This window comes from Rhinichthys klamathensis, unplaced genomic scaffold (assembly GCF_029890125.1).
Source record: "Rhinichthys klamathensis goyatoka isolate OS25496 unplaced genomic scaffold, OSU_Roscu_1.1 h1tg000249l_1, whole genome shotgun sequence".
Classification (NCBI taxonomy): Eukaryota; Metazoa; Chordata; class Actinopteri; order Cypriniformes; family Leuciscidae; genus Rhinichthys; species Rhinichthys klamathensis.
Genome location: NW_026606771.1, coordinates 1,104,522 through 1,132,186, shown reverse-complemented (window position 1 = coordinate 1,132,186; position 27,665 = coordinate 1,104,522). Strand labels below are relative to the sequence as shown.

General features: G+C 40.9%; 1 protein-coding gene across 2 annotated transcripts in view; it reads left to right on the top strand.

Moving 5' to 3' along the window:
- crtc1b (CREB regulated transcription coactivator 1b) overlaps positions 1-27,665 on the top strand; it is a 33,835-nt gene extending 6,170 nt beyond the window's left edge. Inside the window, exons 3-12 of one of the 2 annotated variants that reach the window (XM_056266531.1) lie at positions 4,870-4,997; positions 5,089-5,148; positions 5,236-5,339; positions 5,910-6,015; positions 7,847-8,183; positions 9,037-9,171; positions 9,328-9,414; positions 9,720-9,806; positions 15,132-15,306; positions 27,158-27,665. In XM_056266531.1, the coding sequence (XP_056122506.1) occupies positions 4,870-4,997; positions 5,089-5,148; positions 5,236-5,339; positions 5,910-6,015; positions 7,847-8,183; positions 9,037-9,171; positions 9,328-9,414; positions 9,720-9,806; positions 15,132-15,306; positions 27,158-27,369 (1,431 nt within the window). In that variant the 3' untranslated portion in view covers positions 27,370-27,665. Of the gene's footprint in view, positions 1-4,869; positions 4,998-5,088; positions 5,149-5,235; positions 5,340-5,909; positions 6,016-7,846; positions 8,184-9,036; positions 9,241-9,327; positions 9,415-9,719; positions 9,807-15,131; positions 15,307-27,157 lie in introns of both variants that reach the window. The other variant, XM_056266530.1, reaches the window with a different exon arrangement.

Below are 27,665 nucleotides of genomic sequence, written 5' to 3'. Positions count from 1 at the left end.
CTTGAATGATTTAATACCACTTGAATGAATGATAGCGTGATCATATACTGTAGCGCAGCCAAAGGATGAAAGATAGAAAATGCATGCTGCGTTATAGTTGAACCGAAAAAAAATCAATAGCAAAATTAACGTGTTCATTTTGACATCCCTAGTATATTGTAATACCGATTTCTGTAATTTTATCAAACAGGACAAAATAGAGTGAGACACATCCTTTGCTAATACTTACTTATTGATGTTTGTCAAATTCCTTGGATGAGGTCATTAAGACTTTTCTTTTAGTTAAAGGAGAAAATATAAAATATCAGAAAATATCAAATGCAAAATAGCAATATTATCAAATCAAAGGAAATTTTAACCATTTGGATTTGAGATAGAAAAACGTCTCTGGATACTATCGTAACCTCAGTTCCCTGAGAGGCGGGAACGAGACATTGCGTAGCTACGCTGCGGGAACTCCTTGCTTCTCCACTTTTGTTAAAATCTTATGGGTTAACCCCAGCTTGGAGCAGCCAACCAATTGTTGCGAAGTATGCAAATACTGACAGGCTCGCGGGCAGTATAAAATGCATGGACGCGACAATTGCGTCAGAATCATGACTGAACGCTGCACAGCTGATCGAACAGTGAACACGGTGGCTAACGCAATGTCTCGTTCCCGCCTCTCAGGGAACCGAGGTTACGATAGTAACCGGAGACGTTCCCTTTAGAGAGCAGTAACTCTACATTGCGTAGCTGCGCTGCGGGAACTGTATTAAATCCTGCCGTGAGAGTAGTGAAGATAAGCCCGTGGAAAAACGGGGCCAAGCTACACCAGCCACGGAAGAGACAGACAGTCAGCCAATAGCCGCGCCACTAGGAGTGCTCGCATCTGATAGGCCGAACTAGACCAATGAGACATCATCCCTGACCCTATCAAAATGTGCATATACAAGTGCAATGAAAGCGAAGGCTGCACTGATCCAGGGCAGACACAACACAATAAGCACTCAAGTATGAAAGTAAACACAGTGTCAACGGCATTAGCAGTAACAGCTGTATTAAGCACTAGTAACCATATACACAGAGTCAACAGCATAGCGGTAACCACTGCGTACAACTAGAACAGTTCACAATACATGAGTAAGGAACTTAACTCACCGAAAGCACTTGAGACGCCACAGACGGTACATCCAGCTTGTAAAATTTGGCGAATGTGTTCTGAGAAGACCAGCCAGCAGCAAAACATAAATCCTGGATAGACATACCTCTAGACCAGGCCCACGAAGAGGCAACAGCCCTCGTCGAATGAGCTCATATGTTAGGGGGACAACCTTCCCCTGGCACGTGTAAACCAGCGCGACAGCGTCCACAATCCAGTGAGAAAGTCTCTATTTTGAGACAGTTGATGTCTTTCCCTTAGTACAGCAACCAAAGCACACGAAAAGCTGGCCCGACTGAAGGAAGGCGGCCGCGCGATTCACATACATCCGCAAAGCCATGTTACAGGGCAAACAGCGCTCTGAGCGTCAGCGTCATGCGAGGATGACAGCTCAGCAGATAAGCGGGCAGGGAAACATTATGTGCTTTAAAGTGTGTAACGTTAGAGAGGGACGTAGCCCCGTCTCGGCCGGAGAGTAACACTGTAGTCGCCGGGTCCGAAAAAGATAATATCACCGTCCATGAGAACACGTGTAAGTCTCCAATGCACTTAGCTGAAGCAAGGGCATGGAGCAGAGCCGTTTTTAAAAAAAAATTTTAGGGAGAGCTCCTTAACAGCAATCGAAACTAAGAGCTTTGAAGTTGGTAGAGAATGAGCCCTCAAAACTAGAACTAGATCCCACGGCGGCACTGAAGGCTGCAGTGAAGGACATAATCTCCTCGCTCCCCTGAGAATCTGACCACCAGAGCATGCCTTCCGATCGATTGCCTGTAACCGGGGAACGAAACGAAGCAGTAGCGGCCACATATTCCTTCAGCGCGGGTGCACTCACATTATTTTCCAGTCTGTGTTGTAGGAAGCGCCAAACATCCGACACGGGTGGGAACCATCGGGTCAACGTCAGTATCCTGGCACCATTTACACCAATCACAGAGTAGAACAACAGCCAATAGCGTCGCTCCTCTAGGAGGGCTTACAGCTGATAGGCAGGCCCAGACCAATAAGCTGCTCAGCTCAAGTACACCAGAATTTGCATATCAGCTAGAATCTTAGGCTGTACTGAAAAATACAGAGCAGCATAACAGCACAACAGCATAATCACATATCAGTATGTACATAAGCACAGCGTCAGCAGCCGTAGCGGTGACAACTGTGAATATACGCAGTTAGATCAGAACAGCCAGTTGCACTGAAGGATACAGGGCAACAAAACGGCATACATACACAACAACTGTGAATATACACAGTTAGATCAGAATAGCCAGTTGCACTGAAGGATACAGGTCAACATAACGGCATAAACACATATCAGTATATGTACTTGAGCACAGCGTCAGCGGGCGTAGTGACGACAACTGTGAATATATGCAGTTATATCAGAAGTTGCACTGAAGGATACAGGGCAACATAACGGCATAAACACATATCAGTATGTACATGAGCACAGCGTCAGCAGCCGAAGTGGCAACGACTGCACAAACCCGTAGTCAAGACTCAAGACTAGGAGATAATTGAGGATAATCATTTACCGAAAGCACTGTTCTGTGAAGATCAGCTGGTTGCAAAACATACAACCCTAAAGACGCGCTTACATGGCCCATGAAGAGGCGATAGACCTCCACGAGTGAGCTTACATGTTAACGGGGGTCTTTCCTCCTGAACGTGCGCTAGTGAAGTGCTTGGTTGATGGGTCTCGGGTCCAGTATCAGACGGAGTCCTCCATCCCTCTTGGGCACCACAAAATAGTGGCTGTGCACTTCCATTCTTAGAACGGGGCGTTTTAAGGCAAAGTCAGTGACGGGCCCACGACTGACTTGGGGTGGTCTGAGTCTGGACTGAAGAGAATACCTGTGTTGAATTATCGCCAGTAGCCAAGGTGAAACGCCTGGAATAATTGTCCACGCGTCTAGAAAATAACACCGCGGCCATATTAATTCTATGGCCAGTTTGTAGACTGGAGCCCTGCCCCAGCCAGGCTGGCTGCCGATCGGGCATGAGCGGTGTCGTACACGGCGGGGGAACATTGGCACTCTCGTGTTTTTCCATCAGGAGGCCATTACAGGCACAGACTGCGACTCCGTGCTGCTCTGGGGCAGGGTGAGTGACACAGTGTTGAGTGTATGAGGAGGAAAAGGCCCTTTGTGTGAAGGAATATGTTCTCTTATTGTGGAGCTCACACAAACAGCACACAAATATTGCAAATGTCGCCTACAGGAACAGAGGAGACATGATGCAGAACACAGCGCTTGGGGGTGGGGCCTCCAACGAACTCGGTCCTCCTTTTGGATGGTCCGTATGATGAAGGCTTGGCAGCCAAGGACGCCGCTCTCTGTGATCCGTGACGCTACATTCCAGATACGTTCCCGACTGCCTACGGCGAACATCTGGCTCAGCCGATCTTAGGCGGGACAAGGTGCCGACGAAGAGAGGGACCTCGACGAGGGCTGGAACGAGCGACATGGCAATATTCGTGATCGAGAAATGCTCAGTAACTGACTCCACGGCGTCAACAAGGAGGCCGGAGGGAGTGATTGGAGCCTTTCTTTTTTCAGCCAGATGAGCCGTGAACTTGCACGGCTTGGACTGCAAGCTGAGATCCGCGGCCAGAGACGAACGGACGGGCACAGATGCACGGCGACGGTCTCCTCGACGGGGGTCATGCCCAGAGAAACGTGAGCTTCCGCCTCATCCCTTTGGACGCGCGCCGCGTCCCTTTACCATGTGGTCGTGGATTTCGTGAAGAACGGAGTCCTCCAACGGAGACTAGAGTTACCAGACTTACTTCCTTTTTACCGGAGCATTTCGTGTCGAGTCCAGCGCGTCCACGAAAAGGAGTGTGTAAAGATCCACAAATCCTGCTAAAGTTAGCCATCGGATGCGAGGAAGAAAAGGTAACTAGTCCTCAGGTGCAACTTCAACGATGACAGCGTGAAGAAAGAGATTCTGATGCAATTGTCGCACCCATGCATTTTATTGTGCCCGTGAGCCTGTCAGTATTTGTATTCTTCGCGACAATTGGCCACCTATTCCAAGTTGGCGTTTGCACAAAATATTTTTAAAAAAGTGAAGAAGGGAGGAGTTCCCGCTGTGTAGCTACGCAATGGAGAGTTACCGCTCTCGAACAGGAACTATGAAGAAATATCTGGAATGTTTCTTAATAAGTTTACCATGTTTAATGTTCATAATCACTTGGGGACATTAATTGTTATATTATGATAAAAGAAAAACATATTTTTGTTAAATGTTTTGTTTGAAAAGTATGTTTATTCTATACTTCTTGTCACTTGCTTTGACATTCTGATATATAGTCCAAAGACGTTCGGACAACTTAAATACTTTTTGGGTACACTACTGTATATATGATGGAGTCACCCAGAACACCCACACCGAAAGCAAATTACTAACCAAAGATTCATATTATATTATTGGTTGTCCTAAGGAATGTCTATTTAATGATTTAGTTAAATGTAACAAAGCTGATGGAAACATGCATTTGCACAAGTGTCATTTCAAGTATCATTTTATCATTGCTATTCATTTATGATGCATTAGCATAAGAATGTACAAGATGGTTCTCATTGCTCTAAGCTTTCATACTGCTAGTCCATCTTCTGTGTGGAGCCTGTTTAATGATTTTATTTGCCCCACACTGCAGCAAAAGTTCCCATACCTTTTCTAAAGAAAATGCATCTTAGAAGATCACATAAACAAATCAGATTATTTTACAGTCGACAGTTCTAGACACCAGTCGGACGTCCCGACATCATGGCCTGGTGGACCGCGTGTATCGTGACAGGAATCGCATCGCTTCTCCACATCGTAGACCTCTCTCTGTGGACAAGCATGGACGTCAGATATCCTTTATCATACACAGCTAGTTTTACCCGACTGTGGTGTATTTTATGTGCGTGTACATGTGTGAGACATTGTCCTTAGCCCAGTTACATTGACAGCTGCCCCTACAGCTCGGTATATCTGTCACCACCTCCCGACACAAGTTGGAGGAGGTAAAGCAATTTTCCTCACAAACTATGAAACAAAACATGTTTAAAGGTCATGAATCATTGTTTCTTCTGTTCCCAACTCTACTACAGGACCAACTCTGACTCGGCACTACACCAGAGCGCTGTGAATCCAGCTCAACAGGACACTTTTGTTAGTGGATCTCAAGAATTGCAGTCAAAAGGAGTGAAAACATGTAAGAGTTTGGGAGGTTTTTTTTTATTAGTTTTTTTATTTGTGAAGATACATGTGAATTGGAATTAGAATGAATTTTGATATGTTTGTAGTGTGTAAATTCAAAAAATATTGTAAAGGGTGATACAACTGTCCTGATAAAAAAAAAAAAAAAAAAAACTTCAGAAAAAAAAACCTTACCTCATTAAAATTAAAATTAAAAAATCTTCAGAAGAAGTTAGTAAGTTTGGCATATCTTTTTATTATTTTATTTAATTATTTTAAAATAAAAGTTTTTCCCTGCTTTTTAATATTTAAAGTGTCCCTATTATGCTATTATAAAGGTACTATCTGACAAAGTCTGTTTTTGTATATAATGATTAAGATTATTTACACTCATATGGACAGGAAATTGTATAAAGGTTAAACACACACACAAAACCAGAACATTTCTTATCATGTGTTTTTAAAATATTTTTCCTTTTCTTTATCGTGGACACTCTATTTGTCATGTAATTGTAAGATATTGTTTTTCCTCATTTACAATGACTAGTTGGAGTTCATCCTCCTCTCCATCTCCCTCTTTCTTCAGTGCTGTTGCTCACCCCTCCAGATACAGAGGACACTGAGTCAGAGATGGAGAAAGACGAGCCCAAAGCATCTCTGCATACAGAGTCATGTGATGTTCCTGGGATTAAGTGAGTTTGTCATGACATGTTTTTTATGTATTCATTTATTTATTTATTTATTTATTATTATTTTACCTGTGTTCTGGACAAACATGTAACACTTGAATAATCTTTGATTTAGCATCAGTAGAGAAAAGGAGGTGTGGCAGCAACTTTAGATGCAAGATCCAAAATTAATACTCACCATGTGCCAAAATGGGGTAACATTTTTTTAATTAAAAATGAAATAATAAAATATAGTTTGCAGTGGCCATTTGTCGAGTAACTTTATTAGGAACTGAAATAGTACATGGTTTTAATTGAACATGGTTTTAATGGTTGTACAATGGTACAATGGTACATGGTTTTAATCGGAATGCAGAAGTGCTCCGTTTGAGAGGATTCCAGAGAACGCAGTCAAGTAACTTTGGTTCCGACCACATTAGTTCCCAAGCAAAATAGAGGAGAGGTTTATAATTTGAATTTGATAAGAAGGCGCGCAACACTATTTATAGGCAAGATTTTCGCGCTAGAACGCTTGTTTTTCAGCGGGAATGCAAATTAGAATAGCTCTTAACCATGAACACAAAAGCCACACCACACAAATGGCTTTTAATTGGTTTATTTCGTTAGCAAACATGTCACTATAATTGTTAAGTTCTTTCTATCGATCAATTTTCTGCAAAAATAACGATCGACATGCTTGTTTGCTTTACGGCCCCTTTAAATAAAGTTTAAAAAAAGACCAAACATTCGATCTACGTCAGAGCATCAGAGCGTCCACGAATCTATCCACGGCGTCGCTGGCAGGGCGGTGAGAGCGAATTTTGCCGCTCTCGCCGGCGGCGGTGTGAACGTACAGTTAGTATTATACTCTGTGATATGAGAGATTTAGACATACTGTACAAATCTGTCATGATTGTTATAAAATATTTTACCCTTGGAGCAAACTTCAATTTTTACATGATGCCTAAAGTTTATTTTTCTCCAGAATTTCATGTGGATTATTCCTCACATAGGCAACCATAACGAAACAATAAGAAACAAATCCACAATACTGTAGGCCTTTACATTTTTGTGATAGATGTAAAATGTTATTTTATTGCCATAAGGAAATGTTTAATGGCTGGTAAATATTCTCAAATCATCCTTCATTGGCAGGTAAAACAGAATGTTCATTTTGAGCCATATTTGGGTGAATAATTAATATAGAAATTATATTTTGCTTCAAGAAATATAATATTTGCCTGATTTTAAGCTTTTTTTTACTGTGAGATTATGTTCATGGTAATTTAGCACATTGTCCCTCCAGATTCCTATTACTGTAATGTGAAAATAAAACAATAAATAATTGTAGTTTGGAAAGTATATAGATTTGAAAGTATTTTAAACTGCCTTTATATAATTTTTCAATTGAAATTACATTTTGATCAGTGTTGTTTTTAGTTGAGATATTGATATGGTTGGCTTGGCAACTAGTTGAAAAAATTATTATATTTAAATATTTTATTTTATTTCAGTATTTTAAGTAACGAACGTTTCGTTTTAGGGTTAGCACAACCGTGGTTTAAATAATGATAAAAAATTGTAGAATTAGTTTTTGTTCTAAAAAAAAAAAAAATTGTATTTCAGTAATGACAATTTAATGAGATTTGGGGTGGGATGAATTGCGCTTTATTGTAATGAATCTTAATTTCAAGACAATTAAGTAAAATTAAGCTAACTTTAACCCTTAACCTCTTAATGGTAAATTTTAAATAAATAGCATTTTCGTCCAGCAAAATATACAGTAAATATTTATAGTTTCATGAGATTTAGCATATGGAGGGTATTCACAGCATATTCTGTTTAATTTTTCCAGCATATTTCCATCTCCTGATCAAGAAATGAATAGCTCTTTGATGCCAGCTGCTCACAGCACAGGCGGCTCCTTACCTGATCTGACAAACATTCAGTTCCCTCCTCCTCTCCCCACCCCGCTGGATCTAGATGACCCAATTACCTTTCCTACGTCCAGCTCCAGTTGTACCAGCAACCTGACCACCAACCTGACACACTTGGGCATCAGTGCTGCCAGTCACGTCCCTCCCTCCCCACCTGCCCAGCACACTGGCCCCGTCCCCTCACCCAATATCAGCCTACAGCAGCCAGCTCCCACGCTACCACCTGCGGTCTCACCTCAGATACCCATCGCACAGGTAAGCCAGCCTCCCTAAACAGCGCAGTCTGTTAAAGGGTTTTATTTTTATTTCTAGCAATATTTCCAGGTCTCATGAAAATCTGATTCTGATCTTTTAGTATACAGTATATATTGTTTTCGACAATAACACAATCAAGCAGTTGAGATTTGCAATTCAGTATTTACTATATAGCAAATCTCAACTGCTTGATTGTTTCATTGTTGAAAAATGGAAACTATATATTACCTGCTGATATATTAAAAGGTGGATATATAGTACTTCCTACTTTACCTGCATACACACATTACACTCATGTAAAGGAATACTATATAACAAATCTCAACTTTGTGATTGTTTATATCGTAAATAAATGTAAACTTTATCACACAGCTCTCTATATAAAATTGGATATATATTATATCCAACTTTATCCGCATACATGTTATGCACTCACGTAAAGTCGACTATAGCAAATATCAACTGCCTATTTTTTCATTTCCTTGCAAAATGTAACTATATTATTCAGATCTCTAATTGAGATCTGAATCAACTGAGAAATCAATCAATTATTTGAGCAATCAAGTATGTCTCTAAATGCATGAGTCTACAATTTGTCAATCAAAAAAAATTTATTCAAAATAGCAACAGATGATATAAAAATTGAAAAAAGTGCTTAATTGCATTTTTAGATTTTTCTTTATTGACCTTGTATTTTTTTTAAATGTATTTGTCACACTGTGGGATCATTGACAATGAACTAGTAATAAATGTATGGGTTTATGACATTTTTTTTAAGACCATTTTTTTTGTGCAAAATATCCTTGTTCATAACACGAACATCTGATTTGTTGACTGTATGTTGTTATCACAGCCAATCACGATGGACAGTCTGTCACTGGAGCAGCAGCTGTCTCAGTACTCACTGCTGAGTTTACTGAATGACCTGCAGAAACAGCCGCATACCCTTCCTCAGAACATTCGTCTCATACGGCTCCCTCCTCTCACCGTAAGCTCCACCGTCCAGACCTCTCTTGCCAGCCAATCAGAGACAGCCACAAGTGGAACTGCCAACTCAGTAAGTTTTTCTTCTAGTGTACGCACTTTGCTTTAGGTTGATATGTCAGTTATCTCAAATTCAACACATCACTTTTACTCCCAAAAGTATCGCAGTCAGACCGGCTCTTCAACCAATCAGTCACCAACATCTCCAGTGTCCAATCAGGGCTTCTCACCTGGCGGTTCACCACAAGTAAGCATGACACCTCTACGGTTTCATTCTTCATTTGATGAATTTTTGTAATTTTGTGTTTATTGGCATCTCAGAGTGTACTTCTCTATTGCCACCACTTTCAGTACACACACTTTCACACTGTTACAGTACATCTGTTTGTTGTTGTGTTATATCTGGCTAATTTCCTTTAGATATGATGTTTATCCCTGCGTGAGTTCCTGTGTTTCTCCTTAGTATTTTGGAATATAATAAAGAATGTCTACTTCATCTTCGTGCATGCTTACCACAGCGTTACATTGTTCTTAATGGATCTATTTTCATAGCATATTCAGGTGGTTGGGAGCATCTTTGGAGATTCATTCTATGATCAGCAACTTCCGTCCAGACAGACCAATGCCCTATCTAACCAGGTACATACATGTGTGGAATTTAAAATCACTCTTTAGATTAAGATATACCATTTTAAAACAAACAACAACAACAACAAAACTCTGAAACCCTTTCACCAATTGAAAATCAAGGCTGACTTCAGCTTAAGAGTGAGTCATGGCTGATTCAGAGAGGAAGTGAATTGCCTGATTAATTCAGTTCATGATTTAGACCGATAATTCAGTTCAGTTCAGATCCAGACAAGCAAAACAACTAGTTTAGGGCTGTTCTTTGTGATGAACCAATCAACCGATTTCTTCACAAGTTGGTCATTACATTATGGTGCAGTGCATGTTAGTTTTTGTTATTATAAATGATACATTTTTTTTTTTTAATTTCTCAAAATAGATAGATAGATAGATAGATAGATATTTTTTTGCATTTTATATATATATATATATATATATATATTGAGGTTGCACAATATTAGATTTTTCACACCATGGTTATCATGGGAAAAAGAATTCATGGTAACGATATATTGCAATATCTATAGAAACCTTGACAAAACAATGTTATCAGTCAAATTCATCTTTAGTTTGTTTATTTTGTGTTTTGCTTTCATTTTTTAGCCAATAAATCAGACCATTGCATGCAACAATTACAGTTTTTTTCAGTCGCTAACAAGCGTTTGTCCAACCAGTAGTCACATTTTCAAAACTCTAAACACAATTAGCACAGCATCGGTCTATTGTGGCCATACCATTCACACATTTCATGTCGTTTTCTCACAATATGCAGTCAGTGAACACATTTCCACAATGCTTACATTTTCTTAACAGACAAGTTATACCTCCCAACAAAATTATGGATTGTTTTTGTAGTATTTGCGAATGTTAACACACACCATCCCACAATAGCAAAAACAATATTCCAAACCTTAGATACAGTATAAAAACCTCTGCTCCTGCAATGATATCAGTTCAAAAACAATATATCTCAGCAAAATAATAAACAAACAATTGAATAATTGACCCACAGCTTATTTATGTTGGGTAAATTGGGCCAATCCAAAATTACCCTTTTTTTTCTATTACATTGACACTTAATCAGTAAAATTAGGACTTTGAGGAGTGATGTTTTTGGAAACAGAAACAGAAAAAGACAAACACTGAAATGTCTGGACGAGGAAGAGTAAGAGCAAGGGGCCCAGGGAGAATAGCAGGAGCAGTGAGAGATGCAGTGAGAGGTGCAGTGAGAGGTGCAGTGAGAGATGCAGTGAGAGGTGCAGGAGCAGTGAGAGGTGCAGTGAGAGGTGCAGTGAGAGATGCAGGAGCAGTAGAGAGATGCAGTGAGAGGTGCAGGAGCAGTGAGAGGTGCAGTGAGAGGTGCAGTGAGAGATGCAGGAGCAGTAGAGAGATGCAGTGAGAGATGCAGTGAGAGGTGCAGTGAGAGGTACAGTGAGAGATGCAGGAGCAGTAGAGAGATGCAGTGAGAGATGCAGTGAGAGGTGCAGTGAGAGGTACAGTGAGAGGTGCAGGAGCAGTGAGAGATGCAGTGAGAGATGCAGTGAGAGGTGCAGGAGCAGTGAGAGGTGCAGTGAGAGGTGCAGTGAGAGATGCAGGAGCAGTAGAGAGATGCAGTGAGAGATGCAGTGAGAGGTGCAGTGAGAGGTACAGTGAGAGGTACAGTGAGAGATGCAGGAGCAGTAGAGAGATGCAGTGAGAGATGCAGTGAGAGGTGCAGTGAGAGGTACAGTGAGAGGTGCAGGAGCAGTGAGAGATGCAGTGAGAGATGCAGTGAGAGATGCAGTGAGAGGTGCAGGAGCAGTGAGAGGTGCAGTGAGAGGTGCAGTGAGAGATGCAGGAGCAGTAGAGAGATGCAGTGAGAGATGCAGTGAGAGGTGCAGTGAGAGGTGCAGTGAGAGATGCAGTGAGAGGTGCAGGAGCAGTGAGAGGTACAGTGAGAGGAGCAGTGAGAGGAGCAGTGAGAGGTGCAGTGAGAGATGCAGTGAGAGGTGCAGTGAGAGGTGCAGTGAGAGGTACAGTGAGAGATGCAGTGAGAGGTGCAGTGAGAGGTGCAGTGAGAGATGCAGTGAGAGGTGCAGTGAGAGGTGCAGTGAGAGATGCAGTGAGAGATGCAGTGAGAGGTGCAGTGAGAGGTGCAGTGAGAGATGCAGTGAGAGGTGCAGTGAGAGGTGCAGTGAGAGATGCAGTGAGAGGTGCAGTGAAAGATGCAGTGAGAGATGCAGTGAGAGGTGCAGTGATAGGTACAGTGAGAGATGCAGTGAGAGGTACAGTGAGAGGTGCAGTGAGAGATGCAGTGAGAGGTGCAGTGAGAGGTGCAGAAGTGCAATATTTGATGAAAACATGTGGCCTAACCCTGAAGATCGCGAGATTAGATACAGTAATTTTGTGCTTTTTTGTAAGCAATACTGTAAAACTTTTTCTGTTCTATCATACCGTGTTTCTACTGTACCTCCTGTTGTAAACAGTAAAGGGAAAAACTGATTTGCTTTTTACTAGAATGCTTTTGAATGTGAACATTACTGTACATGTGGACATACAGTTCCCAACCAAGAAATTTAGTGTAAAAAGGTTGGATTGCATGTTTTGCATGCAAATACATGTAAAACTGAAACACCAAAGTCTATGTAGTTTTTGTAATGTCAACAATAGCCAGTATTTTGAAACCTGGTGTACTTTGATTGACTGCATGTACCGTGTGAAGTGAAAACAAGTGTTATTCTTTGACAGAATAATTTCATTTTGAGTCAGATTTCCAGTGTTTTGGTAAAGTTAGTGTGTGCAGAGAAAGATGTGTTCTATTTTGAAATGAAGAGTTAGTATATATTTAACAAAATGTGTTTTTGAGAAGAAAATTAACCATTTGGCCAATTGTGTTTTGTAGGTGTGAGTCTGTGTTAAGAGTTTAGAAAAAGTATCTGAAGTATGGGTAAGCGCTTGTTAGCGATTGAAAAAAACCTGTAAGACTGGCTTTCTCTGGCTTCTTTGACTGCCTAAGAAATAACCAGGACAGAGAAAATACTGTCAAGTTCAAAACAGTGTTATAAATAAGCTTTAACAACACAACTAATACCTTAACCTGTTTGACCCTTTAATCAGTCAAAACGTCTCTATCTGAATTTTATTCAGCTAAAGCAATAGCTGGATGTCTTTGTCCACATTAAGGATTTCCTGGAACATCAAAAGTTCAATACTTCTATGGGTCTCACTGTCTGCACGAGAGCGCAATCAGCTGTCGAGTATGAATTACATACATTTCATGTGGGAGTTTAGCGTGCCATAACGCTAACATCGCCCTATTTTAAATACAACAAAAACATTCCTCTCTAAAGATATTTGCAGTAAACATTCAATAATCCACAGTTTTTTATCCAAATGGTGCTGGATGGCAGAGGCAGGCTAAATACACATAAATAAATACATAGTACATAATTATTTATACAAATAAAAATAAACATGAATAAGTCACGTTATTATGATATGGCTGTCAAGCTGATGTATATTTAGTTTTTTTCGCCAGAGCACCACCTGAGTCTTCACGCTTGATTCAACTTCCCGCGTCTACTACCGGCGCAGAGTTGTAGGTTGCCAGGTTGAGGTCACAAATGGGTTGATATTTGTATGATGTGTCGATTGTGTGAGTAGGATGCGTTTTATACAAGATTTTATACTGTATTTTATATATATTAATATAACGAGGTTTGTTCATGTTTTGAATATGTTATCGTCAATACATTGCGTATATTGCGACATGCATAATATATATATATATATATATATATATATATATATATATATATATATATATATATATATATACACTCACCTAAAAGATTATTAGGAACACCTGTTCAATTTCTGATTAATGCAATTATCTAATCAACCAATCACATGGCAGTTGCTTCAATGCATTTAGGGGTTAGGTCCTGGTCAAGACAATCTCCTGAACTCCAAACTGAATGTCAGAATGGGAAAGAAAGGTGATTTAAGCAATTTTGAGCGTGGCATGGTTGTTGGTGCCAGACGGGCCAGTCTGAGTATTTCACAGTCTGCTCAGTTACTGGGATTTTCACGCACAACCATTTCTAGGGTTTACAAAGAATGGTGTGAAAAGGGAAAAACTTTCAAATTTAAAAAAAATCCAGTATGTGGCAGTCCTGTGGGCGAAAATGCCTTGTTGATGCTAGAGGAAAGAGGAGAATGGGCCGACTGATTCAAGCTGATAGAAGAGCAACTTTGACTGAAATAACCACTCGTTACAACTGAGGTATGCAGCAAAGCATTTGTGAAGCCACAACACGCACAACCTTGAGGCGGATGGGCTACAACAGCAGAAGACCCCACCGGGTACCACTCATCTCCACTACAAATAGGAAAAAGAGGCTACAATTTGCAAGAGCTCACCAAAATTGGACAGTTGAAGACTGGAAAAATGTTGCCTGGTCTGATGAGTCTTGATTTCTGTTGAGACATTCAGATGGTAGAGTCAGAATTTGGCGTAAACAGAATGAGAACATGGATCCATCATGCCTTGTTACCACTGTGCAGGCTGCTGGTGGTGGTGTAATGGTGTGGGGGATGTTTTCTTGGGACACTTTAGGCCCCTTAGTGCCAATTGGGCATCGTTTAAATGCCACGGCCTACCTGAGCATTGTTTCTGACCATGTCCATCCCTTTATGGCCACCATGTACCCATCCTCTGATGGCTACTTCCAGCAGGATAATGCACCATGTCACAAAGCTGGAATCATTTCAAATTGGTTTCTTGAACATGACAATGAGTTCACTGTACTAAAATGGCCCCCACAGTCACCAGATCTCAACCCAATAGAGCATCTTTGGGATGTGGTGGAACGGGAGCTTTGTGCCCTGGATGTGCATCCCACAAATCTCCATCAACTGCAAGATGCTATCCTATCAAAATGGGCCAACATTTCTAAAGAATGCTTTCAGCACCTTGTTGAATCAATGCCACGTAGAATTAAGGCAGTTCTGAAGGCGAAAGGGGGTCAAACACAGTATTAGTATGGTGTTCCTAATAATCCTTTAGGTGAGTGTATATATATACTGTATAGAGAGAGGGAGGGAGATAGAAAGAGAGAGATTCAGTGCCTAAGTAACTGTGCAGGAAACTTATTTCAGGATGGGCAAAATTAAATCCATTTGAATTCTTTAGCACTTTCACAGTATATAATGGTGAATCGTCTAGGACGCACTCACTGGACTGGACTACTGTTTGATTGAGTTTGAAGGTGCAGGAATAAAATTTGCTGCTGTATTACAAATGTTATTATTTTATTGTTCAAATGAGTTACAAACTTTCTAATGCTGATCGTGTAGCTGGAACAGTTCAACATGAACATGATGGAGAATCTGGGTGACTCCAGTCACTGTTCAACCCTGAACTACACACAGGCAGCCATGATGGGTTTAACTGGGAGCCACAGCAGTCAGCAGGAGGCACAGCAGCTGAGCTACAGTAGCCATGGCAACATTCCCAACATCATTCTCACAGGTATTGTGTATTTCAATTTAACAAGAATGTCTTTATGCAAATGTCTTTCTAAGAGATGTCACAGAGGTACAATAAATGCATTGAGGCTATTTACCTATACAGTACAAGCACACGTTTTTGGGGAGGACAGAATGCTTGCATAAAGTTATCATTAAAAGTTTGTTTACAACCCATTTTACTTTATTTTGTTAGTTTTTGAGTAAAACAGGATATTAAACTAGAAAAAAAAATTAGGATGGGACTTGATTTGAATAATGTAAATATTCTGATTTCATAATTATTTTAAAGAGTAACAACCAGTTTCATGCAAAATGTGTTTCTGTTAGTCCATCTGGAGACAAAGTTTTGTAAACAAGATTCAGTTTCAGTTATACCCACCCCTGAATGACATTTTAAAACAAAAGCTGTGATTGGTTTATTTACTTTATATGTCAGGCATTTCTTGGCAAGAATACATTGCGAAGTTAGGCAATAGTCTGGCTATGCAAGAATTAACGTAAGACTTATGTTCCGTTCACGCAGAAACGGAAAGCTATCAAGACCAAACTAAACTAATTATGCACCAAAATTATTATTATTATTATTATTATTATTTTATAAAACACCGAAACAATTTAGCTGAAAACCAAAATCGAAAAATAAAGTTTATTTAATAATCAGTTAATCAAATTTATTTAATAATCGACACTTAAATGAAAACTTAAATTAACAGAAACAGTATGCTGTTTGGAGAGTGTTTTTGTACATTAACAGGGCAGTGTTCAGAGGATTAAATCATTTACTAGATTAACGATTGATCAATCAACAAATTAAACTCACTCATACTGTCATACATTATTAAAACGTCATTTGAATTTGACAAATAATACATTTTCTTGTCCCTAATAGTCAACATAATGCAAGGGAAACTGTAAAATGAACTGCAGCAGTGCTAAACTTCCATCATAAAATTACAACACTCGAACTATAAATGTATGAATTAAACTCACTGAGACTGTAGAAACTTTCTTTTCCATGCATAATTTTTTTATATTCATGTATGTGGTTACAGTCAAATCTAATAAAACAGTGAAATCGCCTTCGAACTCTTCTGTCTTGCCTGCACTCGAGACGGTGACGTAAGCTCCACTGAAAGTCTTCTTTCCTATTGGTTGTCGCCCACGAAAATCTCTTCTCATTTGCATAAAGTTGAAATTTCTGAACTTTTGTCGCGTGTCTTTCATCGCTTGACATTGCCCACATTCTGTCGCTAACAGTCACTGTCGCCAATGGTCAATGTCGCTCTTGTCGCCGGAAGTCGCCAGCGCTCCATTGAAACGAATGGGATCGTGTCGCTTTGTCGCTGCGTGTCGCTGGCGGTGTGAACGGGGCTTAAGGGTCGCACCTGCGAGCCCCAAACACTTCTGATACTTTGAGAAAAGGCCAATTAGTATTGGCGAATGGAATTTCTATGCGCCACTCCCCTGGACATGAAAGGAGATGAGGACAACAATGGGATTGTTCCGCCAGTTCAGTCCCCACGGGCCTCTCATTCCTAGTCACTCTCATTGTGCCCAGTCAAGTTCATGGATGAGTTAGGCAGTTCGTCTTATGGCAAACCTAATTTTTGATTCAGGAATCCGGATGAGGACGAACTTTCGATTGCAGCATTATTATGCCTTCCGATGCCGAGGACTTGGCTGAATTCCTCCTTCCTTCGCAGCCTGAACCCACAGCCCGGACGCAGCGTTTAGCTCCCCGCAGGATGGCAACGCCGCCCATCCATCTGGCTAGCGCCAAGATCCCGAAGGCATCGAGTCGTCCCTGAGACGGGTGACCCAGAAATGACGGGAGCTGCTCTTTCCCAGGAGGTGATATCCAGACTGCTCCTTCCCCCGTTGGATCACACAGCTCGCAGTCTGAACATGTTGGACGCGAGTTTCCCACTATGACACATACAAATTCCCACTCAGGTCAATGTGATGTGTCTTGAAGATGCACAGATTCCTCACCCATCACAGGCTGGTTCTAGTCGAGGTACATGGAGCAAGGTAGGCGTTTCAGTGTACCCACAGGGTTGGGACGTGATGCTTCCCGACGTGGCGGCCAAAACTCTGTGTCACCGTACTACCACAGGTACATCAAAAACGATTGTCCCTCTGGTGCTTCTCACGAAACCATCACACTGGCTCATCAGGACAGGGGCCCGCCCAGGTTCAGTGGTGTCCTTTTTACCTCTGTGACAGGCAAAGATGATGACCCTGTCCTGCATGCAAAGAATGCAGTCCTTTTGGCAGAGGCAATAGAGCCTGTTCCTCCAGCCGAGTTGAAGAAAGGGTTTTACACCCCTTATATCATTATACCAAAGGAGTATGGAATTGGGCCCTGCACAAGCTCTTATTTAAGATGTTAACACAGAAACACATTTTGACATACGTTCGCCATCAAGATTGGTTCATAGCAATAGACCTGAAGGACACATACTTCCATGTCTTGATTCTGCCTCGACACAGATTGTTTCTTTGGTTTGCCTTCTGCAGAGGCTGCCCTTGCCCCGCTAAGATCACATCAATTATCTTGACGAATGGCTGATTCTAGCTCACTTTTGATATTTATTGTGTGCGCACAGGGACCTGGTGCTTAGACACCTGAGCTGATTGGGGCTTCAGGTCAACTGGGAAAAGAGCAAGCTCTCCCCAGTGTAGAACATCTCTTTTCTCTGTATGGAGTTGAGTTCAGTCACTTTGACGGCGCATCTCATGAGCAAGCATGCTCAGTCGGTGCTGAATTGCCTGAAGTCATTCGGGGCAAAGACGTCAGTCCCACCAAAACAATTTCAGTAGCTCCTGGGGAATATAGCGTCCACTATGGGCCACTCACATTCCAGAGGAACTCAATAACGCAGCGGATGCGCTGTCGCGATGAGCAACACTCCAGGGAGAGAGAAAACTCCGTCCCCAGATGGTCCAGCTGATCTGGAGTCGATTTCGGCTAAGCACAGATAGACCTGTTCGCTTCCCAGGAATCCTCCCACTGCCCGCTATGGTATTCTCTGACCTCTCAGCATGCGCGCGCTGGCACACAGCTGGCCCAGGGCCTACGAAAATATGCTTTCCCCCCAGTAAACCTGGTTGCATAGATGTTGTGCAAAGTCAGGGAGGTTGATAGACAAGTCGTGTTGGATGTGCTGTATTGGCCCACCCGGACTTGGTTTTTTGGAGCTCACGCATGTCTGCAGTCTCGCTGGGCCTACAGAGAGCTCCTTTTGAGTCCCTGGAGTCAGTTAAGTTTAGTCTCCTCTCTTTGAAGACAGCCCTCCAGACCACGCTCACTAACAAGAAGAGGGTTGGAGGCATTCTCTATCAGTGAAACGTACCTAGAGTTCAGTCCGGTATACTCTCACATGATCCTGAGACCCCGGCCAGGCTCAAGTGGTGAGCTTGCAAGTGCTGCCTTGAGATTAGGCAGACCCAGCCTTGTCATTGCTGTGTCCAGTACGCGCCTTGTGTGTTTACTTGGATTGCATGGAGAGCTTTAGATGCTCTGAGTCTGTTTTGGCGGACAGCAGAATTGGGAGGCTGTCTCCAAACAGAGGATTGCTCACTGAATTTTGGATGCCATTGCCTTGGCATACCAGCCCCAGGGTGTGTCATGCCCCCTAGGAGTCCTAGCACACTCCACGAGGAGTGTTGCATCCTCCTGGGCTCTAGCGAACAGCGCCTCTCAACAGACATCTGCAGAGCAGCAGGCTGGGTGACACCCAATACCATTGCAAGATTTTACAATCTCTGGGTTGAACAAGTTTTGTCCCGTGTGTTATCAGGTATGAATAGATAAGGTGCAGGAAACTAGCTGGATGAACTGCTTGCACACAACGCCTTTCCCCTCTCTGAGATAATAACGTGCACTTTTTTGTTCACATGAGTTCTCCAGGCTAGCGAACCCTGGGTGTACTTTTACTTTCCAGCGCCCTATGGCAGCTTAATTTGGTGGTGGAACTCACTGCAAGGCCCAGTACTCATGAAGTATTCATGACCTTTCAGGTAAACTCGTGTTGTTGGGCTAGGTACTCCATATGTAGTGATTGTCAAGTTAACAGGGTTTCTTTACCTCAATGTCTGCCCAAACTTGAAAAAAGGCTTCAATCAACTTCAGAGGGTGCATGGAATAACTCAAAACATCTGATTCTTTATCATAAAAGGAATTTATTAAATCTTTCAGCAACATCTTGATCTTCTTGTGCTTGTTTTCAGTGATTAATTCAGATGGTTATCTTAATAACCTATATAGAGAAAATATATAAATATATGAGTCACTACACACAGCATTGAGAAAAAATCGCATTTGATATTGAAGTTTAATTGAAATGTTAAATAATAGTAACTGTGTATTTTTTTATAACGAAAAAAAATGTATAAAAATAAGGCTTTTATGAAAACACTGAATAAAAAATTGCTTACCAACACAGAAATCATTCACAATTGCTAAATTAAGCTAAAATATAAGGCTCTGAGTGATACTAAACGAAGAGCCATTTGGGAGCCGTAAGAGCCGCCTCTTCTAAGGGAGCCGAGCCAAAAGAGCTGAATCTTTGAAAAGAGCCGGACTTCCCATCACTACTAGGAGAAGCACATCCACTTTTCAAACAAAGGCCCCTTTATATGCTGTCAATCACACACACCTGGGGCCTCAAAACGGGCGTACACCACTTCCGACGCATAAGTTGTGATTTATAAAAACAAAATTTTATTAAAAAAAAATAATAATAATTTGCGCACCTGCACGCAAACTCTGACCCATGCGTACAAACATTTTGGAGATGGAGCAGTTTGGCAACACCGATGGTGAGCTGGAGTTAAATGTCTTTTTGGTCCCTTTTAGACCGAAAATCTAAAGAAAATTATACATATACAGAAAGATAATACAAATATAATTTCACTCACCAAGCCTATCACTTGAAGCAAATATCCATCCCTTCTTAAATGTCCGCGCCAGCGAGCGCGTTGGGCCGTTTAGTGAAACTGACGCATATATAGCCTATCTAACGGCAGATGAAGTAAAATGTAAATCTTCATTATGAGTCCTAATCATAAATGCAGTGCATGTTCACAATAACAGTTTAAATAAATAATAGAATGATTTAAACTATGTTTTACTTCTGATATAAACATTTAGATTAAATATGCCATTCTCATTAATGGAGTTAAACACTTAAACTACATGAAATCATTTCTGAGAAGTGTTTTTTTATATTCACAGCATTTTTTTCATAAGAACAGCATTTTTTTATATTCACTAAATATAAATATTTGTTGTGGATGCAATGATTTTGAACACTTTTCCTCTGGCATGCTGTGTTTTAATGTTTTAACTACAGAGATAATTGCTTATCATGATAATAGCAGATTGTCTGAGAAAATAGTTTCGTGCAAATAATGCACAACAAGGTTTATCTGTTTCCATTAAAAATATAAATCAATTAAAAATACTATTTGGCCAGTGGAAAAGATTATGAAAAATTTCTCTGAAATGTATTTTACAATATTTGATTTATTTATTCAAAAACAAGGCAAGGATAGGCTACTAAAGGACTTTTATTACTGTAATGTGACGGCACATCCGTATTTCATATTTTCCCTAATGTCTTGTACCGTTAAACATGTTATCACGTGGATGAATAATCATATGCAAATGATATGCAGATGAGGATATGCATAGTAAAACTAGGCGTTGTAAGCTCCATATATGGTTATTTTGGGGAGTAGACGCATGTGCGCACAATCTTCTGCTGACTGGGATTTATAAAGTGAATTCTAGCGTACGCACGGTTTTATAAGTCTGAATATTTTTTTGCGAATGCCATTTTTGGCTTTCGAGCGCACATACACTTTTAGTTAGGATCCTACGCACAGTTTTATAAATGAGACCCCTGGATCTATGTGACATCTGCAGTTTCAATGGCCAATCAGCTTCCTTGTTTCTTCCAGGTTACACTATGTGAATTTAACAATGATGAATATAATTTATTTAATTATTTAATTTTTTGGGGCAATTTCAAGTTTAGCTTAAAAGTGATTCCCTGTTGACAATCCCATATGGTACGGTTTCCCTAATGGTAAACCCATGTCTTCCGCTCTGCCACCAGTCACTGTGTTGTAGAGCTCCTCCCTTTGCTGGATGTGGTCTCCGTAGTTTTCTTTTTTCTGCATAGAAAAAAGAGTGCTTTCCCCAGCGTTAACTTCTGGTCTGCACAGCTGTAAGTTTTTATTTTTAAAAAAAGAGAAAAGAAAAAAAAACGCCTGAAGCGATCCTTTTCCCTCTGTAAGTATACGGTCCTTACCGCCCCCTTGTCGTACGGGGGATGACGTTGCTATGTGGAGCATTGGAAAGGTCACGACATTGTGAGTACACTTGTTACCTGGCACGGAGCAGCTTGCCGACATCTGCACCGCCAAAACCTCATAACTTGGTTTAGCTGGTTGTGACGTTTTCAATAGGAACCCCTAATGTCAGTACATCGACACAATGTCAAAGTGACTGACAGATAGGAAACGTCTTGGTTACTACTGTATCCTCTGTTCCCTGATTGAGGTAACAAGATGTTGTGTCCCTCCTGCCAGGACATTAACTACCTGCTGAAATGGGGGTGGTGATGGCGCAGTGGATAAGACACATGCCTTTGGTGTGAGAGACCCGGGTTCGAATCCACTGTGAGACACCAATGTGTCCCTGAGCAAGACACTTAACCCCTAGTTGCTCCAGAGGCGTGCGACCTCTGACATATATAGCAATTGTAAGTCGCTTTGGATAAAAGCGTCAGCTAAATGAATAAATGTAAATGTAATGTAAATGTAATGAAATGGAGGGAACACTGTCTCGCCTCTTTAGCACAAACTTGAATGAATTGATGCACTGCATCTCCTTTTATACCTGCATGTATAAATGAGTGAGTGGTGCTTGCAAGTTCCACTTGTCAATTTTCATTGGCATTTTCTCAAAGTATCAGAGGTTTTTGGGGCTCCCAAGTGTGACCCCTAGTGTCAGTACATCGACACAACAAGGCCGTTTTATTAACGTCTTTCTGCGGTTGAAACACTGATTGAGCGATTACATGAGGCATGAATCATTTTAGTTTCTTTCAGTATACCTTCTGATGTACATTCATTTTTATTTAATGCTATAACTAGTAGTAAAGAGTAAGAGATGGTCGGTTCACTGCCGCTTGAACCGCCGCTTGAAACTAAACTAAAAATATGGGGGTGATATTTGACGCCAACTTAACATTTGACCATCATGTTCGTAACACAGTCAAAACATCATTTTTTCATCTCAGAAACATTGCCAAATTACGCTCTATGTTGACCTTCTCTGTGGCTGAAAAGTTAATCAACACTTTTGTTTTTTCACGTATTGATTATTGTAATGCTTTGCTGGCTGGGGTTTCTAAAGCTACCCTAAGTAAATTACAGTTGGTACAAAATTCGGCTGCTAGGGTTCTGACTGGGACCAGTGCAAGGGAGCACATTACACCAATCCTGGAAAAATTGCACTGGCTTCCTATTAGTTCTCGTATTGATTTTAAAATTCTCATGCTCACCTATAAGGCCTTGAATAACTTGGCCCCTCAATATTTGTGTGAGCTCTTAACCCCCTACACTCCTACACGTGCTTTACGATCTTCTGAAGCTGGTCTTTTAACTGTCCAAACAACACGGCTAAAAACTATGGGTGATCGGGCTTTTTCTTCTTTGGCTCTTAAATTGTGGAATTCCCTGCCCTCTGATATTAGGAATGCAGAATCCCTTAGAGTTTTTAAATCGTCCCTTAAAACTTACTTTTTTAGGGTGGCTTTTATGTGATTCGTGTGATTGCTGTGTTTGTTATTATATCGGCCTTGTATTTTTATTGGTTGTTTAGTTTTTACTGCCTAGACTGTTGTAAAGTGTAAAGTGCTTTGAGAATGCTACTTTTTTAAAGGCACTATATAAAATAAAGTTTATTATTATTATTATTATTGAACCGAGGGAGATACAGCGATCTGTCACACCACATTAAAGCACATCAAAACGACATTTATTGTTTGAATTTTGTAATAAAATTGACAGAATTTAAAACTAAAAACTAACAAATCACAAGCTTATTGTGATTTTTAGATGGTAGGCATGCTACAAGTAATGTCTAATGAAGTTTTGTTCACTCATCAACTGAAAACAGAATAGACTAAAAGATCGATTAAAAATGAGAAATCGATATTGTCGACCCAGATCTAGCATCCACACAGCTGACATGTTTACCTGTTGTAAACTTATCAATGTTGTGTGCATAAAAAAGTCACTGACACGGTCAAAATGTGCCATTGGAGAATTTGATTTATTTAATTGTATCAAGAATGCCTTACACATGAAACAAAAAAAAGGCATCAAATACAATCGAGGATAAAAACACAATAAAGTCCAGGACTTTAGGTCTCTAGGTCGTGATGTTTTGGGTCTCTCGCTCGCTTTCCCTCTCTGACTTGCGCGCGCTCTGCTTGGTTTGGAGTGCAATCTCTGTCTCGCGTACGCGCTCGCTCTAGATTCCGGGAGATTTTAACTAATTTACGGCATAAATAGTCGATCACGAGTGGCTCAACAGGTAGATATATAGATAAACTCATCTTCCAGGCATTTGACCGACCAGGTTGACACTTCAGCGTGAGAAATCTGGGGTGTGGCGTGTGAGCGTGTGAAACCAATCAAATGCGTGTGTCTCACGGCCAATGCGTGAGAGTTGGCAGCTCTGGATATCCTGCGACGAGTGTAGATGTTGTGTGTGTCCTTTACCTTAGTAATAAGACATGACAAAAAATTTGGGACATTACCAAACAATATTTTATGGATCATGATCAGCCTTGACATAATAACACGAGACTCAACAGGGAGTCAGTTGAGCTCAACAAATTATGACCTACCTATATGAGACCTATGGCCCAAGTTCAGAATTACTCTTATTAATTTATTCTGTGCTGTTTGCAGTCTCCCTTTAAGTCAGTTTGTTGTAAGTACATGCAAATTCAAATGATTTAAAATTAAGGCGTTGGCTACAATAATCATTGTTGACCTATCTAAAAATGTAGTGTTTCTGGCTAAAAACTTTGTGAGCCCGGTGACTTTACTCAGAACCTTATTGGCCATATTCCTGCCATCCAAGTTGTTTTCTAGGATGCAACCCAGGTATTTTTCTGACGCTTTTGTACTGACCACAACATTATTCAAAATAACCCTAAATTCCGAGCATCTATTCAATCTGTATTTTGAGACGAACAAGATGGCCTCTGTCTTATCAAAATGTAGGGGCAACCTATTGTCAATCAGCCAGTTGTTTACAGAATATAGCTCAGAGCTTAGGTTACTCTCTAGGGTGGATTGTTGTTAATGAGAGATTAAAAGTGCAGAGTCATCAGCGTACAGAAATAGTTCACATGAACAGGAGTCTGCCATACCATTAATGTATGTTAAAAATAAGGACGGTCCGAGAATACTTCCTTGTGGAACGCCACATTCAACTACACAAGGGTCTGACAGCACTCCCTCTAAGACCACCAATTGTTCCCTCCCTGATAGGTAAGATCTAAACCTGTCCCAAAGGCCTCAAGTTTGGCAATCAGTCTGTCATGATTCGCCGTAACAAATGCCTTTTGAAGATCCAATAACACCATTCTGCAAATATTTCCATTATCTATTTTCCTGCGTATTGTTATGGATTTTCTATCCTCAAACCTAACTATTTTAGATTTGGCTCCCTAAGACTAACTATTATAGTATAACTTATACGCTAGCGCGTCTAAATGATTGACAGTAGCTACGTTCACACATCAGCGAGTCTCCAGTCGACTACAGCATCCGCTCCCTAACTAGACTTCAGTGAGTCTCCATTCGACTACAGCATCCGCTCCCTATACTTCAGCGAGTCTCCAGTCGACTACAGCATTCGCTCCCTAACTATACTTCAGCGAGTCTCCAGTCGACTACAGCATCCGCTCCCTAACTATACTTCAGCGAGTCTCCAGTCGACTGCAGCATCCGCTCCCTAACTATACATCAGCGAGTCTCCAGTCGACTACAGCATCCGTCTAAATCTCCAGCGAGTCTCCAGTCGACTACAGCGTCGAGAGCCAATAATTCTAACTTACTTGTTCTCTTGCTGCGCAGCTTTAATGACAGACAGACTTGAGTAATTGTCCTTTAAATGTTCTTTATTATGGCCGGGAGTCTCGAGCAGTTCTCAGAGAGTCTCCCAAAAAGAAGCAATAAGCATGGCCGGTGGATCTCAGACAAATCCCATTGAGAATCCCCCGAGTAAACACAAATACAACAGTTTTATAGAATAAGGAGGTATGGCAATATGACATGAAACATTACTTAATTTGATTGGTTCTTCATTGACAAGCCCTTTGGTTACTAGGTAACCAAACTCTGTTTTTTGTTTCGAGTTTAGACACCTGTCTAGTTTAATTTCCCAAATTATGTTATTATACACACAGTCATGGGTTTTCTTCCAAGAGACATACATACATTCATCCAAAGGACAAAACATCTTAGTACATTGTTTCAGAGTGTTAGCATGTCAAATAAGGTCAAATGTTAAAACATGGTCAGCCCAACATTGAGCCTAAAATTTCCACGACAGTATGATGTCGGATATATAGAGTAGGCATGATTAGGTAGAATGTGACTTCCTGAATCCGGATTGGAATTTAAACACGAAGTTATTTTTATTAATCTATTCATTTAATTGCTCATTGACCAACCTTTCAATTTTTTTTGAGACTGTGCATAAAATAGAGACCGGTCTGTAGTTACCAGGATCGTGGCTGTTTCACTTTTTAAAAAGGGGAACTACCTTGGCCTTCTTGAGGTCATTGGGGAAAACACCAGTTTTAACAGACAGGTTAAAAAAATGGGAGATGCATGGGGCTATTTGGGCAGCGGCATCTCGTAAAAACCGAGGGGATAACCCATCTAACCCAGGGCCCTTAAAGCAGTCTAGCTGTAATAGCTTTTGTTCCATCTCCCCTACCTCAACCTTCCGTAAGGAAAATGAGTTAGGCAGTGCTCCAAGTTTATTATAGAATGATTTTACCCTATCAATGTTAAATAACCCATAGGAAGGTTGAAGATTTGAGACCAGCTGTTCTGCTATAGAAGTGAAATAAGTATTAAAATGATTAGCAAAAGCAACCTCTTACTTATTGAAATTTAGGACACCCTTAATTGTTAGTCCTATGCTTCTTGGTTTCTGAGTATTTGTCTTAGCGGCCCCCAATTCCTGTAAGGTCTTCCACAACTTTTTTGGGTTATCTTTGTTTGTTGATTTAGCATCTCTGATAAGTTCCTGAGTCTTATTTCTTGCTTGTTTATATAAAATAAAATCATCATGATTTTTAGTTCTATGAAAAGTTTTAAGTGCTTTTCCCCTAGTTTTAATAGCATCACGTATAACTTTCTTCAAACCATGCACTAGAACGCTGTTTAACCCTGATCTGTCTAAGAGGGGTCACATTGTTAATGATTTTAAAAAGTATCTTTAAACTGTGACCATGCTATGAAACACTAATTAATGATACATATCTCAGTGAAAGATTTCGGTCCTCCAAAACTGTTTCAGCTGAAACTTTCAATACATTTTTGGCCCAATATTTTCATTTACCAAAATTTCAGTGCATCACTAAACTGAACTTAATGAAATGTAAACTTACGCCAAACACACGTCACTGATCTCATGGAAAATCTCCAACTAAAAATGAATGACTTCTTGTCACTTTGTTGTCACTGTATGTGTGAACACCCGTTTATTAGTTGCTAACTGGCATTTTTGATTTGTCGCACACTAGTAACAGGGGAATCTCCACCCAGTCTCTCCAAAGACCTCACCAGCTCATTGGCCAGCGTTGGTGACGTCAGCTTTGATGCAGACTCTCAGTTCCCATTGGACGAGTTGAAGATTGACCCCTTGACACTAGACGGACTGCACATGCTCAACGACCCGGACATGGTTCTCGCCGACCCGGCAACTGAGGACACATTCCGCATGGATCGACTGTGAACCTGTGAATGCAATTTTAAGCGAGACATTCCCCTGCATGGCCTCTCTGTTCACCATCTGGTGAGTGGCTGACCTCGTCCTCCCAACCACCCACACAACAGCATGCTGCCTAACCGCTCATGGCCAGGAGCTGGTGATGGCAGCGAGGGTGGAGGTGGTGGAGGTGGAAGTCCTGTATCCACACTGGATAGTTTCCAATGCGCAATACCGTCCACCATCCACTCTCTTCATGTATTCATGTTTTGTTTTTGTTTGTTTGCATTTCGTTTTCTTGGTTGGTCGCCAACATCCATTTT